Consider the following 17101-nt stretch of genomic DNA (forward strand, 5'->3'; position numbering starts at 1 on the left):
AGGGAAAGGATGCTGCTGTTTGATCACCTCTGTAGGCAGACAGCTGCTGTTTGATCTTCTGCCTCAGAATTCTTCAACAGGTGCTCTTTCCACCTGTTGCACATCTGTTTTCACACTGGCTGCTTTCGCACCATGCCATTGGTCCCTTGTGGGAGCCCTGATCTGAGAAATGCAGGAAAATGCCCCAATGCCAAGGAGCGCATCATAACCTCAAAGGATGACTACAGTATACTGCAAACAGTCCAAGCCTTTGCTGTAGTGCCCCCTGTCTTCAGTACCCCTGAATCACACACAATGGCAACTTTCATGGAGGAAAAAAACACTCAAGAGTCTTCTGGTGTACAGCAGGTGGCTGTATCCTATGCTTTTCTCAGAAGCATAATACCAAAGAAGGGGACTCTAAAGAAGGGATGTCTGCTCTCAGGTTGAAGGCAGATTTAGGTATGTTTCGCTCATCACCATGCACAATAATCTGGTGGGCTATGTGTTTACAGTCAGTGAAATGGATTTACACAAACTCCTCTCTTTCCCGCCCCATGACATTCAGGGCTTTTATTAAGGATGAAACAATGGCACTGTTACCAAGGGTGTCAATCTACTTTAAGTGCTTTTTCATTACAACAGCTTATTTAATTCACAGTGCAATTTCAACCTGGCTGTTGTCTGTCTGACGAGTGGCCAAGTTTCAAATCTGATTATAAAGAAGAACAGGATCAGTCTCTGTTTATCCTAGAAATGCCCGTCACTGAAGACATATGAGGCAAGGTTAACTCCAAACATCCTGTAAACCCCCCTCAGTATCTGTAAAGAACACTCACTGATGAACTGATGTCAAAGAAAGGGGGTTTAAGATCATGCTCTCATATTTATTCACAGGTAAATCCTCACTTCTCTGTAACTGAGATGAGTGCACTACACTGCCAGGGCATGTTTCCTTTGTTATCCTGGACTTGTGGTGGTCATTAGCCCTTTCTCCACTATGAGACTCAATTTCAGCCCAGCTCCACATAGAAGTTTAAGCACCACCTCATGAGCCTGCCATGTGGTTCCAGTTTGGGCTTAGTGCAGCTTTAAGCCCAACCACAAGATATCAATATGTAGCAGTGACAATATTCCAACTGCAACAGACCTTTACTGCTGTTTTACCTTCATTTTTTGTGACCTTTTTTCACATTTTAATATGTACCCATCTTGTCATGACTTTCCATTAGCAGTAACAAATAATACTGTTCAACAGTTTGTATTTTGGAATCAGGCCAAACAGCTAGCAGAGCTTGACTGTCCTTTGTGGACTAAAACTGTCTGAGGTTTGAAATCCTTCCATTCTTTGTGATATGTAAGTTAAGGAGATTGGTGTTGTTACTTTGAAAAAATGGTACTGATGTACATCTAGTATTGTACGTTCTGTACATAACGTGTGAGTATGACATATTTCCACCCTAAACCCAGGTCTATATGGTCCTGGGGGTACAAAGATTAATCTAGTATCTCAACCAGCTGCTTTTAGCCTGGAACTAGCAAGTGGAGAAGCATCAGGAACTTCTGGGCTGACTTCAAGCCCTAGGTTTGGCCCTCAGTGGAGAAGAGGTTCAAGCTGCTCTGTGAGCTTTGACTGTCATAACCGCGATAACTACAGTCATGCCAAGCTTTGCCTCATCTTGGCAAAGCTCTCCCACTCAACTCGTTTACAAATGGCAAGTGAAGGAAATAAAGAGATAATGGCAAAGAAATAGGTGATCAACAAGGCACCCAGTAATCAGCATCCCCCACCCTAGGCCTGTGTGTGTGCGAAGAGGGAGGGGTGGCAGTATTTGGAGGAGGGACAGGTAATAGACAAAAGGGTGCTTACTACCCTTGTGCTTCTCAGTCAACACCAAGTGTATTCCTTTTCAGCCAATCACAATGCACTGTGACTTATGATGTCATGACACAAAAAAGGAACTAGGGCTGGGGCGATAACCCAATTTTTTGTTTTGAATACATTGTTGATAAACAATTTTAATGTGAGGTCATCAGGCTATCAATGTGGGCCTGTATTAGTTTGAGTACTGTATATTCAATAATAATAATAATAATAATAATAACTCAGCTTATTTTCTTATTTATCTAACTTATTTATTCATGAGACATATTCATTTTAAAATAATATCTAACCATGACATGATGCTGATAAAGACAATAAAATATCAACTGTGATATATTAAATGGACATTTACAGTAGAAGGAAAACTGGAAAAATGTCTGTAGTCATTTACTGGTAATGTAATGTACTGATGGGTTATTGAGAACTTTAAATATCAACCCAGCCCTACAAGGAGCACAAGACAAAACACACCCACTGTGACTTTTACCGAGCACCAACGGAATAAAATGTCATGGTAACTGATGTTGACATGTATATCCCAAGGGTATCAAAGCTTACCGTCGTCAAAGAAAACGAAACTTTGAGATTTGTCTGCATAAGAAAACCAAAAAGATAGAAATTCAGTAATGTTACAACACAAGTGAAAAGGGGGCAAACACAGACACAAAAAGAACAGCAAAAATGTTCATACTCATTGATGCTGATCCGGTATTTAGTCCTCCATTAAAACTGCTGCTTTTAAGTACAGAAATATTATGCTAAAAGTGCAATGCACACTTATTTGCATGCAAATTTAAAAAATGCTGCAAACTCCCTTATTTCTCATATGTTGATTTGTGGCAGTGCCCTCATAGGATAACCGAGGGGCAGACCCCTTCTGAGCCCTTGTGGACCCTAAGTCAGGGCCCTGGACAACAAAAAATGAATGAAACAAAAGAAACTTGCACATATTTGGATTTTTCGCAAATGTTCGCAAATTTTTTTCAATATGTATCTCAAAAAAATCATTATTTCAGTGAAGACACAGGTGCTTCTCCACTGTGTTCTCCCACGTGCCTGATGTTAGTGGTGTATATGTATATTGGAGTTCCACACATGATATCACCACACTCGCCACTGTTATGATGGCATAAAGTCTGACAGCTGTGTACATGAGTGACCTATCAGAGTCAAAGACAGCCAATACAGCTTTGTAGAATTGTACAGGACTGAATTATCAAAACCAAATCCTGTTCTAGTGACTACCTTGAAGTGGCATAAACTGGCACTGGAATATAGTTGCAATAACTATGGATATCAATTGTGGAAAGCACTCCAAGATTAGTAGATGAGCCTGTTACCATTCCCAATGAAAAATTCAGTTTCAAAAGAAGAACATTTTTATTAGCTAAAGCCAAAGTGCTTCAGCCATGTTTAACCTACTGAAGAAATGTTTCTTAATGTACTGTGTACCCTCAAAAATGTAAGCAAAAAATATATCTTTCATCCAAACTGTCTGAGGACCTTGTTTAGCTCTCCTCTAAAGTGAACATCCATCCTTACTAGTAATGCTAAGATAAAAGCTAGTCACGTGTCACGTGTTGATTGAATGTGACCTGTTGTCTGAACTCAGAGTTTTTGGTTATTTCTCATTGGAAGATGAAAAATGATGGGCAGCTGGTGGTGGAGGAGGTAAGACTTCATTCATTTCTCATCAATAGCACTTAGTATAAGTACTTAGATATTTTTGCTGTTACAGAGACTACTGTTATTACTTGATCTGAGCGTCTGAGCAGAACTGTTCCTTAACTGTACTCCTTATGCAGGATCTTACTAAAGGAACTTGCTAAATGACTGACTAAAATGAGAGTTTGCACACACCTACATATTCCTCAGCAGGAGAGCTTCAGGGAATAGTGCTGTCCTCCTCAGCAGTCAAATATGATGTCTACATGTACAGTGTGGACACATCCACAGACAACGCAAAAGGAGTGATCTGTCCACCATGTCTATGCAGGGAGAGAGTCACACCCATGGGAGAGACACATGGCACACTGGACATTGGAGTGACCCCCCTGACGGTTTGGTTAATCTCACCATTGACCTCCTGGGCCCCAGCGTCAGTGAACAGCATGCTCATGACCTCCTCAAAGTTGCAGCCGGGCTCATCTGCGTGGCTGTCCTGGCCCACGTGGTGCAGCATCCGCTTCAGCACGTCGTCCAGCGAGGCTGCTGTCTCGTCCAGCAGGATGCTGGCCCGCGCCAGGAAGCCGTCCAGGTCCCGGTGGGCGCGCACTTCCTCCTCAAAGTTCATCAGCTTCACATACTGTGCACAGAGTTGTGGGGGTTACTGGGTTAGGCACAGCGCGCCACAGCACAGTGCCGATGGGGCTCTATAGGACACCTCACTCACAAAACACACAAAGCTTACTGACAACAGCGATTGATCCAGGAGTACTTTTGTGTCTTTGTGACTGGTGCTGCGAGCAATATAATCAAGGACGAATATTTATTCTATATATTTTCTCAGCAAATGTTGAGGCAGCTTACATCAATTCTATATACATCCCTTTGTTAGTATATTATATTATATAGCTGAACGCTAATCACTATTCTAAATTGCTGACATGGTGTTATGATGCTGGTATAAAGACAATGGATGTAAGGTGTTAAAAAAAATATTTATCACAGTGATCGTCAGAGCAGTTTAAAGAGAACATAAGAAAGATGGAGCTGGGCAGAGAAAATCCCACTCTCCTCTGCTCATTACTTACTCATGTCTATTATGAATAATGATTTCAGACTCAAGTCTATGTCTTTATCAGCCTTTCATGCTAATCACATGCCAGCTGCACTAATAAGCCTTCTTATTTGACAAATGTGTCTGTGTGTAGATGAAGATGAAGGCTTACTTTTCTTGAAGTGTTCAGCAACACACATCCAGAGTCATCAGAATCTAGAGGGGGGGAGAATGCAGAGTGAGTCAGGGAGAGAGGATCCTGAGACGCCGCCTAGGTGCCATTCATAATTAGGATGTGTAAAATCAGACAAAATCAAGGAGTGACTCAAAATCAGGGTGTCGGTCACAGATCAAGCCGTCAGCTATAATCAACGTGTCAGCTAAAATCAAGACACCATCTGAAATCAATGTGTCGGTCATAATAAGACATAATCAACCTGTCAGCCACAATCTAGGGGTCATTCAAAATCAATTTGTCAGTCACAGTTAAGCTCTCAGTCACAATCAATGTGTCAGCCAAAATCAAGATGTCATCCAAAATTGTGTCAGCCACAATAAAGCTGCCAGTCACAGTCAACGTGTCAATCACAATCAAAAAATCATTCAAAATCAAGTTGCCATTCAAAACCAGAGCGCCAGTCATAATGTGGATGTCGTGATGACAGTATCATTCATAACGGGGATGTCCCAATCAGGGTGCCAGAGCAGGGAGGGAGAGAGCCAGCCTACTGGCAGAGCTGGAAGGGATCAGGATGCAACAAGCTGTATGTGAAATGGCAGCAATTTCTTTTTGCCTAATTACACAGAGCAACAGGTAGCATCTCACTCCTTTCACATGGCAACATTAACAATAGCTACGCCAATAACTTTTTGCTGGAGGAGAACAACTGGATTAAAATCTATTTAGATGTAGCTGATTTTAAAATCGGTACAGAAGTGTGTCGTCAGTGGATGCGTATCTGATAGCCAGTAACCGACAACTGTCATAGGGTTAAGTTAGCTAACTAACGTTACCACCCTATGACTAGCAGCCTACCTCCAGGGAGCCGATGTAGAGCCGTGCTCCTGCCTCTGGCTTGCACATTTATTTCTGAGTCCAGTGCGACCTGACAGCTGGAATCCCCTTCTCAAAAGTATTTACCTAGCTGGCTAGTTATCAAACTTTTGCTCAATGGCAACATTAACACAAGCATGCATTACCACCTAGAACTTCAATAGTTAAAGAGTAGGATCCCTAAACCTACTGCTGGAAAAAGGAACACCTTAACATAATCTTTTCAGACAGCACTATTTAAACAATTGATGCCTAAGATAAGAATGTAAATCCACATGAAGTCAATAGGGATTTAAACCCAACATCACTGATTCATCAGTGCTTTGGCATGTACCAGAGAGCTCTGTATGGATTATGCCTGCATGTGTTTACTTGGAGCACAGCCAGTCAAAGCCAATGACATGTTTATTAATGATACTTCCTAAAGTGATACAGATGTGGAAACACATAATTTTCACAAAAGCCATATCATTAACATATGTTCAGAAATCATATTACGGTAAGGCACATTTTTAATCCTGTAGAATAATCATGCTGAGGGTCACAGCTTCTTGGAAATATGAGCCATTATTGTTTAAACTGGAAAAAGTAGCAGTATTTGCAGACAGCTTGTTGGGGATATGAGCCATTGCTATTTAAATAGGAACAGCCTGGAGAACAGAAGCTTATTCTGATGAGGAAGAGGTTAGCTGTTAACAGAAGCACTGCTGTTTACATCACACCATTCTTGGTCAAAGAGACAATTCCTCCTGCTAGAATTGAAGGAGTGCAGGACTGCTGTGTTACTCCTTACAGAGTGCAGGTGGAGCTGGACTGGGGGGAGACCAGGTCAGTGCTGTGGAGCTCACCCTGTCCCTCACCACTTCTTGAACTGATAGGAGAGCTGGAAGAGAGTGCACAGACAGCTGCACCCACTCTGGGAATTAAAAACAGGCACTTGGGAAGACAGCCGTGTGGTGCAGGAGACCTGCTCCATTGTGCACAGATGAGGAGAAGCGGAAGAAAGGGGAAGGGAAGAAGGGCTGTCTTACTGCAGCCCCACTGCATCACTGCTCCAGGCGAGAGCCGCATATAAAGACACCATGAGCAGAAGCTTAAGAGTTCATTTTCCCTGATATCAAACATCAAAGATGTAAAAGGGCAAGACCATGACTTAATCCTCACAACGGAGCCCAGAATGTCAAGAGGAAATGAGACAGAGTTCAAGCACACAAAGGGGATCGGAAGTTCTTTCCTGATAAGACACTAATACCAACTTTTGAAGCTAAATGTTTGATCTTCTGGTGGCTCCAAACTTAAATCCTAACTTCGGAACAGCTGCTTTAGTGATTAAACTAGAATCAGATGCCCACACTCAATCTTGGGCTCTGTGCATAATGGGAATGCATTATGTGGGTTTGTAACAGTGTGCCACCCTGTATCACAAGATCACGGTAAGGTGGAGAGAACTCCGAGTTCTGCTGTTTAACCGGAACTTGAACTGCTGGCTCTCTGTGCTCTGCCTGCTGTAATCAGCTTTCCCCAGATCAACCCTCTCCCGCTCTCTTTCCCCGCTCTGTGCTGAGCAAGTTAGCTGCTGGCTAAACGGTTAACCGTTACAGCAAGCCACTGCACTGTTACTGTAAAGCAGGGGTCGGCAACCTTAGGCACGCGTGCCACCATTGGCACGTGGCAGCGTAATCACTGGCACGCTGGCGATAAGCACATGAGAGAAGATTTTTAATTAATTTAGTTTTTTTAACCCTTTTGCACGTAACTTATTTTTCATGCTATGTGGCGCGCCTGTTATGTTACATGGTTCATTATGTTTTCATTAGCATTATTAAGCTTCAGTTAGCTCCCGCAGCCACGTTCTTCCGGATCAGATGACGCCCCCCTTAAAACTGACGTTCCACCAATGAGCGGAAATGGGCAGGGGCGTAGCGAGCGCTGGTTGAATAGGAAATAAAAGGCTCTAAAGAAACGCGTATTTGTGATAACCACAGTCGGTCTTTTCGACAGGGTTGCCAGTCTGATTTCAAGTGACGTCACATAAAAAGCTTAAATCGTGTTACACACTATCAAAACCGATTCCCAAGTTTCGTTTTGGAAAAAGCACTAAAACAACACTCTGCCAAGTGTTTACTTACAATAAACTGCTAACCGTGGAAACAAACCGTGGCTATTTCTGTGCAGGAACGAGTGCTGAAATTCATGGCTAAAGTGTATGTTTTATTTTGTTTAGTTTGACCCGATCTCAGTAAGGAAACCAAACTATTGCTATTTCAGTCACACAAGTCAGTGCGAAATCACTACCAATTAGGAAAAAAAATTATGCCAAACCTGGCAGCCCGGGTAGCGGATTCTGTTGCGTTTCCGACCAATAAGCTGTTGTTGGTGTTACTAGTTAGCCAACGTTGCTATAAAACGAAATAGCCTACCAAATCGTTCTGAGTGACCCTGTGAATGAAAAGCAAATTTTCGTTAATACGTTTTGATATTGTGGCTCATTAGCTACCATATGGGGACATTTTGTGATGATGTGTAACTTAAACGTTGCTCAATGTAAATTAATTCAATATTAATTAATATCCAATACTGATTTGTTATTCAGTGTTATAGTGTTATTCAGTGATGTTTAACTTTATATTTTTGTCAAATTTTCAAGCTGAAGTCAAATTTCCACTCTTGATTACAAAGGTGGACAATACAGCTGTTTTCAACTTTTTTCTAAAGCACCTTGAGTTGCATGCACTTTCTGTCTTTCCTTTTAAATATGTTAATGCTCCCAAAAAGAAGCATATGAATGTTTTATGTTTTTGACAATCATTGCTGCAAATTAATAAAATTACTGTTAAGAAGATTAAAGAGTAGTGTTTTATTTTGAAATTTTATTTTAGATTTATAATGCTAATTTTCTATAAAATATATTACATTTTAATGTAATTTCACATAACATGAACGCTTATTTTTGGCCTGCGGCCCTCCATCCCGATTAATTTTTGGCCCTTCATAGGAACGAATTTGGGCACCTCTGGTTTAGAAGAAAATATTTTAAAGGGAGCAGGGGAAATTAAACTTTAATTTCTTGTAGTTATAATGTCTTATTTAAATTAATGTTCTGTTTAATTGGTTGGGCATTCAATTGCAATTTGTTCAATAAAAGCATGTTCGAAATAATTTATTTCATATCTTTATTCAGTGGGCATAGGCTATTCAGTGTTTGGGGTCTATGTTAGCAGTGTACCTATTAAAGCAGAAAGACATAAGAACTGCATATCGTCATCGCACTATTGAACAATGTTATCGCACATCTTTCCGCCATATCGTGCAAGCCTAATGTTAAACTTAATGTTGATATGGCACACTAATTAACAAGAACATTTCTGACTGGCATTTCAAGTCAAAAAGGTTGCCAACCCCTGTTGTAGAGTAACTTTACATTATAACTTTACATAATGGAGTAAAACAAGGTGGCTGAAAGAATTTTAGTATTTCTTTATTACATGTCGTTAAACACTACTAACAATCAGAGGCACAAAAGGTCCCCCGTGTAACCCTGCATCAACGCAGTTTCATGGATGAGGATTGCAATAGCGCCGGCTTTGTGCAGTTTGCATGGTGACATCAACTACAGCTCATATATCTGTTAAACATCTGTGGCAGGTTATCTCTTAAGGAATGAAAAAGTTAAAACAAGCTTTAATAATAATCTCTCAGCCTCGCTTCTACTATCTCTGATCCCCTTGTCTCACTGCCCGTCTGCCTTAAACTGACGTAAGTGGGTGACTTACTTGTAATTACCCTGCTATTAGAGAACATGACCGATGATGCAGCAAACATTAAACCACACGGAAATAATGACTTCACCGACTCAGACTATCACTAACATTACTGTTAACAGGATTGTAGCTGGTTGTGACGTCAGCCAGACAACTTTGCTAGCTAGGTCAGCTAACCATGCAAACTAACGTTCCAGCAACTGACATAACTATAAAATGCAAGACCCAAGAAAGATATATTGTACTTTAGTCAAAATTCACTTGCGAAACGCGCAGATACTAATTTGTCATAAAAATCTTATTTTAAAGTGGCCTGTAATCTACATGTGACCTGAAGCAGATCATAAAGCTTGCTGTTCATACAACGTAATGCCATTCAATATGCACATTGAGTTACAACCACGGGGTACGCAGCCACTTGTACGGGCTGCTGGGTCAGCGCTAAAGTATGTGTAATGTTACGTTAGCTTTCCAGAATACAAACAAAAAAACGCGCATACGCTGACTCCTTTTTGCAACGCCGTAACATCTCCTTGTTTTCTAAATCCATAATGCTAACGTTGTCTGGAGTCCGTGTAAGTTACATTTTGAACAAGAATATTTTGGACACTAAGTTAGAAATAGATAAAAGAAGGAGAGTTCTTCAGTGTCTCCATACAGCTGTCGTGGTATCCTATTTTGCTCAATAGCGTCACCATGGCAATGCTTCCAGAGGTCCCACTCGGCAACTGCGTTCAGCTGAAAGGCTTATGGTAACGGCTCAGATGTACCATCGTCAGTCCGTGAGAATGGGTGTTATGGAAAATTTTCAGACAAATCACACAGTTCCAAACCACTGTTTCTGATTTTAAAATCGGTACAGAAGTGTGTCGTCAGTGGATGCGTATCTGATAGCCAGTAACCGACAGTTGTCATAGGGTTAGCTAGCTAATTACCACCCTATGACTAGCAGCCTACCTCCAGGGAGCCGATGTAGAGCCGTGCTCCTATCTCTGCCTTGCATATTTATATCTGAGTCCAGCACGACCTGACGGCTGGAATCCCCTTCTCCAAAGTATTTAGCTAGCTGGCTAGTTATCAAACTAGCCCACTGGCCAATGTGAGTCTCTGCCTTTGGTATAACTTAATGTTGATAACTAGTGTTGGATAAGTAGAAAGGGCTGGCGAAAAAAATCCGTTTTAAATAGAATTTAGAATCCTGGTTTTACATTTCAGAAAAAAAGTCCCGGAAAGCGAGTGACTTGATTCTGGTGCGTGTGATGTATAATCTAGTGTTCTTCCGTTTATTAATCTCCTACTTAATTTAGAGGTGATAAATATTATCGTGCTGTTAAAATATACTTATAAACAGTCGTGGGCAAACAAGAATGGAATATCAATCAAAGCATTGGTATAAATCCAACATGACGGCGCACTTTATAAATGAAGGCTAGGGTATTTTCTCTAAGGTACCACCGATTCGTGCATGTTTTACACACATGGCAATAATTATTCAGTATTAGTGAGACACTTGCTAATCTTTGAACCAATGATGGTAGCCATGCAGCGCTGGGTAGTAACGGATTACATGTAATCGGGATTATGTAATCAGATTACAAAAAAAAAATAAGTAACTATAATCAACCCAGATTACATTTTAAATAATGTGCAATTAGATTATAGTTACATTGTCAAGGGTTACTTGATTACATTTTTTATTACGTCTTTAAAATATGGCCATTTCAAAATTATGAAACTTTTTTTTCATGATAACCAAAGCTATTAACTCATGAAAAGCACATCTGACATAGGCCTACAGGGTTTCTTAGACAAATGCTCCACTTTGTGCTGGGGGAAAAAGGAACGGTGTTGAGTCAAGATGCAAGGTTCAAGCAGCAGCAGCCCCTCCAAAAGAACATTCCATCCCTGGCAATATCGCCATCACTTCGACTTCAAAAATGTGCAACACAAGAACGTCTATGTCCAGAGGAATTTGTGCAAGACAAAAATAAAGTTGCTGTCATCTGCAAAGACATCAACTTCAAATCTGAAGAAACACTTAGTGTCAGGGCTCCGCCCCCTTAAGGCGCGGTGTTTTTGTTTTTCCCCGCACCTGTGCTTTTGTTTCCCTTGTGCTCCAGCCCTGCCCTGCTCCCTGCCTGGTCTACGCCCACCTGATCTCCTCATTACCTGCACCTGCCTGCCTGCTCACCTGCATCCCATTGCCTCGCTACCCCAGCCCTATATCTTCCCAGCGTGTCTCTGTCTTCTTGCTAGTTCGTTTCAGTGATTTTTCCTGTCTTGTCCCCGCATTAGTTCCCGTGAGTTGTTTGCTGTCGCCGTTCCTGCCTGATTCATGACTTCGTTTTCTGCCTGCCGATTCGGATCTGTTTGACGCCATTCGCCTGCCTGGTTCCTGACTCTGCCCGCCCCGACTACCGATTCTGGATCTGCCCCCGGACTGCTTCCCCGTGTTTTCGAACCCTGCCTGTCCCTGTACCACGAACTGCCTACCGATTCCGATTAAACGCTTGGATCCGAATACCCTGTGGTCCGTGTTTGTGTCCCGATCTCCGATCCTGACACTTGGAGGTATGTTTCCTTCTCAGTTAGCTAGCTAACGTTGCAGAAAAATGTAGCTTGGGTATAGAATTTTGTTTCAACCATTTTCACCTCAGTGCTCATCAGATCATTTGCGTCTGCAACAGTAGTATGGTTGATAATGGTAGCGATGGCTTAGCTCATTAGCTAACGTACTGTATAATACTGAGCACATTATGGATATTGGATCTGGAAAATATGGATCTTGCCATGCTCAATGTTACCCAATACAACTGTATGGAGTCGGAGCACTCCTGTTGCTAGCTATAGTCTGCTGTACTGTGGGCAATTTTCAGTCGTTTTCCTCTAGAAATCGAATGTTGAAGGGGAGCTTGTGATCACTCATTTCCACTGTAGTTAGCTAGCTGGCTAGCTAAACTGAACATATGACAAATTGATTTTAGAAAATGATGACACCGGAGTTTATACAAGAAACAATACAGTACACCTGTAGACGTTTATGCCAGCATGTTTTTGTCAGAGTAATTTGATTTGACCAATTCTAAATGCCGATCATGTTCTACTGTATATTAAAGTTACTACTCTCAGGTTGCCAGTTTTAAGTGTAACTTAACTAATATTTGTTTGTTAATGATTTATGGGTAATGGAGTTTTTATTCTGTATTTACATTGAAAATGGAAGATGAACATCTTGAGTAAGTGCTCCTCTTGCATTACAATAGCAAAGTCCTCCATGTGGCCTTTGATTAAAAAAACAGCAGCAACAAAAACTTACACAAGAAACAGCATCCCAAATGTTGTAGAATACCTGTAGTTTGTGCCAGTACTGTTTTTGTAAGGGTAATTTGATTTGACCAACTGTAAATGCTGTATATGCAAAATGCATTTTATTTGCATTGAAAATGTTTTGAGATGTTTAGAGGGAAGAGAGAATATTTGTGGAACTCAAATTTTTGTGGCTGCGTCCATTTTTCTAGTATAATGAAACTTATCAAGGACTTTGCCAGTTGTCAATTGGTGTGAGCTCAACCAGCTCCACATCAACACCAGCAAGACAAAGGAGATGATCGTGGACTTCAGGAAGGGGACATCATCACACATCACACCTGTGAACATCCAGGGTATGGACATCACGGTGGTGGAGAATTACAAATACCTGGGTGTTCACCTTAATAACAAACTGGACTGGAGAGACAACACCCATGCCCTGTACAAGAAGGGTCAAAGCCGAGGTCCTTCGGAGTGTGCAGGGCTTTCCTCAGGACCTTCTATGACACGGTGGTGGCCTCAGCCATCTTTTACGCCATGGTCTGTTGGATAGGGAGCTGTACGGACAGGGACATGAAGAGACTGGACAAGCTGATAAGGAGAGCAAGCTCTGTCCTGGACTCTCCACTGGACTCTGTGGAGGAGGTGGGTGAGAGGAGGATGCTATCCAAACTGGCATCCATCATGGACAACACCTCCCACCCCCTGCGCGAGTGTTAGATTTTAGAGATATATATATATAATCTCTTTGCTTTTTTTGCTTTTTTAACTTATTGCACATTGCCACTTTTGCCTTTCTACCTCTGTCTTAATGCTGCTGTGACGAGTGAATTTCCCCGCTGTGGGATCAATAAAGTTCTATCTTATAAGGTGCAATATTTTCAATGTTTGATTTTGATTTTTTGTAATCCAATGGATTATGCTACTAATTACAAAAATTACTTTGAAATGTAGTCAGTTACTGAATACAAATTATAGCAATCTGACTCAACCCTGCCAGCAAGCATATTGAGGCGGCAGCCTCTAACGGCAGCTTGTGGAAATGGTGTAGCTTCGTAGTCTTTCAAAAACGTCTGATAGGTGACAGCGAAACCATAAAATATCATTTGGCCCGCTAAGATAAATTATACAAACTGTAAAACTATTTTCTGAGAAAATACAAATCCAGATAGCGTTCAGTATTGCCACGTTGGTGTGAGGTTAGGTGATGTACTCAAAACTCGTCGGTATGGTTTAACAGTTTAATAACTAAAGTCAATAGACCGATACAGGTCATCAGCATCAACACACTGTTCTACAGTGGACGTATACACTAACTGCCTCACGCCATTTCTATAGCTCTGATCCCTAATGCATAAAGCTGTGCATAACTAAAGAGATCCATACAACACATCGCCCTTCCTTTTGAGTGACCTAAATGTACTGTCAACAACAAAGGCAATAAAGTATATTGTGAGAACTCTTGCTGTGCCATCTATACTCAAACTTGTGTTTCTTTCCACAATACATGAACTTTCAACTTTTCACAAAACATAACTCGCATAATTTAACTCTTTTGTTTCTAACAAAACTTAGCAAGTTCTAGGGGGTATTTTAAACCTGTAAATTATGTTCTACACAAAGTCTTTATCTTTCAGGAGATTTGACAAATCGGCCACTGCATGTTTTCAACAGGGTTGGCAAAGCCTCGGCTGGAGGTGACTGGTCACAGGAACTTGGTTTTGGTGGAATGTGTCCGTTGGGCTGTGCTTCCTGCACAGGTGTTTGTTGCTCTTGTGCAGATGTCTCTTCTGCCATGTCCGTTGTAGGCATTAGGTGATGTTGGTTGGTTGATAGTCCTTTCTCCATTTGTATGAGGTAAGATCTTGGTGTCTCACAAATCTTGACTTTGCCAGACTTTCTCCATCGCTGTTTGCCATCAAGCTTCAAGGCAACTGTGGTTCTGGGACTAAGCTCAGGCAAGTCTTTGACATTGTATCTTTTGTTGAAGTTCCACCTGTAGCTCTGTTTTGCTTTCTCATCTGCTTGATGTCTTGTCTTGATCTGTCTACCCAACATCAGTTGAGCTGGACTCACCCCAGTGACTGTTTCAAGATCTTCTTTGCAGTCTGTACAGCCCTCTCTGCTTCACCATTGGACTGAGGATAGTGAGGGCTGGTTGTGACATGTTTGAAGTCATAGTTCTTTGAGTCCTTTGCAAATTGCTGAAAAGCTCTGCCCGAGAACTGTGGTCCATTATCGGTAATGAGGACACTGGGACAGCCCCATCGCGCAAACATATTCTTCAGTCTTAAGCACATTGTCTCTCCAGACAGGTCTGGAAGTTGTGCTATGTTGATGTATCTGGAGAAGTATTCCAAGACTACTAGATAGTTTTGTTTATTTCACACGCTCTTTCCCATGGGCGGTTAGGTAGTGGAGTTGTCATCAGGGGTTCTCTCCTCTCAGTTGGCCTTGATTCCAGACAGTCTTTGCAGCTGTTAACTGTTGGATATCTTTTCCTATGGCAGGCCAACAAATGCTCATTTGGGCCCTCTCTCTGCATTTGCCGATGCCCTGGTGACCACTGTGGATCTTTTGAAGTATGTCGGCACGCATACTGTGGGGAGTTACGATTCTGTCGCCATACAAAACTAACTCCTGGGAGATGGATAGGTGATGTCTTGCATTGTGATATGGTTTCACTGTATGTGGAACATTGGATGCATACTTAGGCCAACCAGTGCTCACACAGTGTTTCAGGTTTTTCAGATCCTTGTCCTTCTCCGCCTCCTCTTTCACCATGTCCAGTTTTGTGGGTGAGACAGACCATGGACTGCTGACTGCTTCTTTGTAGGCTTCTACCTCAAGGATCAGTTCACAGACTCCTGCAGTGATGACTGGCTGAGGGTGGCTTGAGAGTGTGTCTGCAGCTACAAGCTGTTTACCAGGTACATATACTGCTACTGGGTTGTAGCGCATCATTTGCAGGAGCAGTCTTTGGCACCTTAGTGGAACAGAGTCAAGGTCTTTGGCATTGATCAGCAGAACCAGTGGTTTGTGATCAGTTTGAAGTGTGAAACTCTCTAGGCCATACAGGAATCTTGAGAATTTCTTGCATGCTCACATAGCGGCGAGCCACTCCTTCTTGATCTGGGCATAGCGTTTCTCCGCATCCGTTAGGACTTTTGAGCGGTAGGCTATCTGCTTTAGCACTCCATCATGGTTCTGTAAGATGACACCACCCACACCATAGCTGCTGGCATCCACACTCACTATGGTGGTCTTTCTTACATCGTAGAACGCCAGCACAGGTGCCTCTGTGATTAAACGCTTCTCCTTGTTGAAAGCTTCATCCTGCGCCGGACCCCAGGTCCATTCCGTGCCTCTCCTCAACATCTCATTGAGCGGCATTGTGACCTCAGACAGGTGTTGAACATACCTGCCCAGGTAGTGGACCATGCCAAGCATTCTTAAGTCTGAGATATTCTCTGGTGGCTCCAGGAGCGTTATGGCTTCAATCTTGGTCTTGTCAGGACGTATGCCCTCTTTATCAATGACATGTCCTAAGTAGCGAAGCTGGTTCTGTCTCAGTAGACACTTTTCAGCATTCAGCTTCAGCCCTGCCTCGTCAATTGTGTTCAATGTGCTCTTAGGTCTTTGCTCATGTTCCTCTTGGGTGTTTCCGTAGACCAGGATATCATCCATGAAGACTGCTACTCCTTCCTGGTGCTTCAGGAGCTCTGACATCTCTCTCTGGAAAATCTCTGGGGCACTAGTGATACCAAAGGGAAGTGTGCAGAAAAAATATCTTCCAAATGGCGTTCTGAAGGTCGTCAGTTTAGCACCGTCTTCAACTAATGGCAGCTGCCAAAAGCCGCTAGCTGCATCAAGAAGCGAAAAAACCTGGGCATGTGCTAGTCTGGGAAATTCTGTTATTGATGGTGGGTAGCACATATTTCTCCCTCTTAACGGCCTTGTTCAACTGTTTAAGGTCCACACAGATGCTTATCTGTCCATTCTTCTTGGGGACGGCTACCATGGGTGCACACCACTCTGTAGGCTCTTTTATTTCTTCAATGACACCACACTGAACCATCCTCTCCAACTACATCTTGCCATCGTTCAGCTTCTGACACCATGTGAGGTTAGGTGATGTACTCAAAACTCGTTGGTATAGTTTAACAATTTAATAACTAAAGTCAATAGCCAGATACAGGTCATCAGCATCAACGCACATTGTTCTACCGCGGACGTATACACTAACTGCCTCACGCCATTTCTATAGCTCTGATCCCTAATGTGTAAAGCTGTGTATAACTAAAGAGACCCATACACCACAGTTGGTAGGCTGACTATGTTATATAACAAGGTGTGTTAGTTATGCTTTCTTAGCTAGCACAAAATTACTTTAG

General features: G+C 42.1%; 1 protein-coding gene across 2 annotated transcripts in view; it reads right to left on the reverse strand.

The window, feature by feature from the left end:
- slc4a11 (solute carrier family 4 member 11) overlaps positions 1 to 17101 on the reverse strand; it is a 63776-nt gene that overhangs the window by 17599 nt on the left and 29076 nt on the right. Inside the window, exons 4-6 of one of the 2 annotated variants that reach the window (XM_036516831.1) lie at positions 4756 to 4799; positions 3941 to 4169; positions 2423 to 2455 (exon numbers count right to left, since the gene is read on the reverse strand). In XM_036516831.1, the coding sequence (XP_036372724.1) occupies positions 2423 to 2455; positions 3941 to 4169; positions 4756 to 4799 (306 nt within the window). The remainder of the gene's footprint in view (positions 1 to 2422; positions 2456 to 3940; positions 4170 to 4755; positions 4800 to 17101) is intronic. The other variant, XM_036516832.1, reaches the window with a different exon arrangement.

This window comes from Megalops cyprinoides, chromosome 22, assembly GCF_013368585.1.
Source record: "Megalops cyprinoides isolate fMegCyp1 chromosome 22, fMegCyp1.pri, whole genome shotgun sequence".
Taxonomy (NCBI): Eukaryota; Metazoa; Chordata; class Actinopteri; order Elopiformes; family Megalopidae; genus Megalops; species Megalops cyprinoides.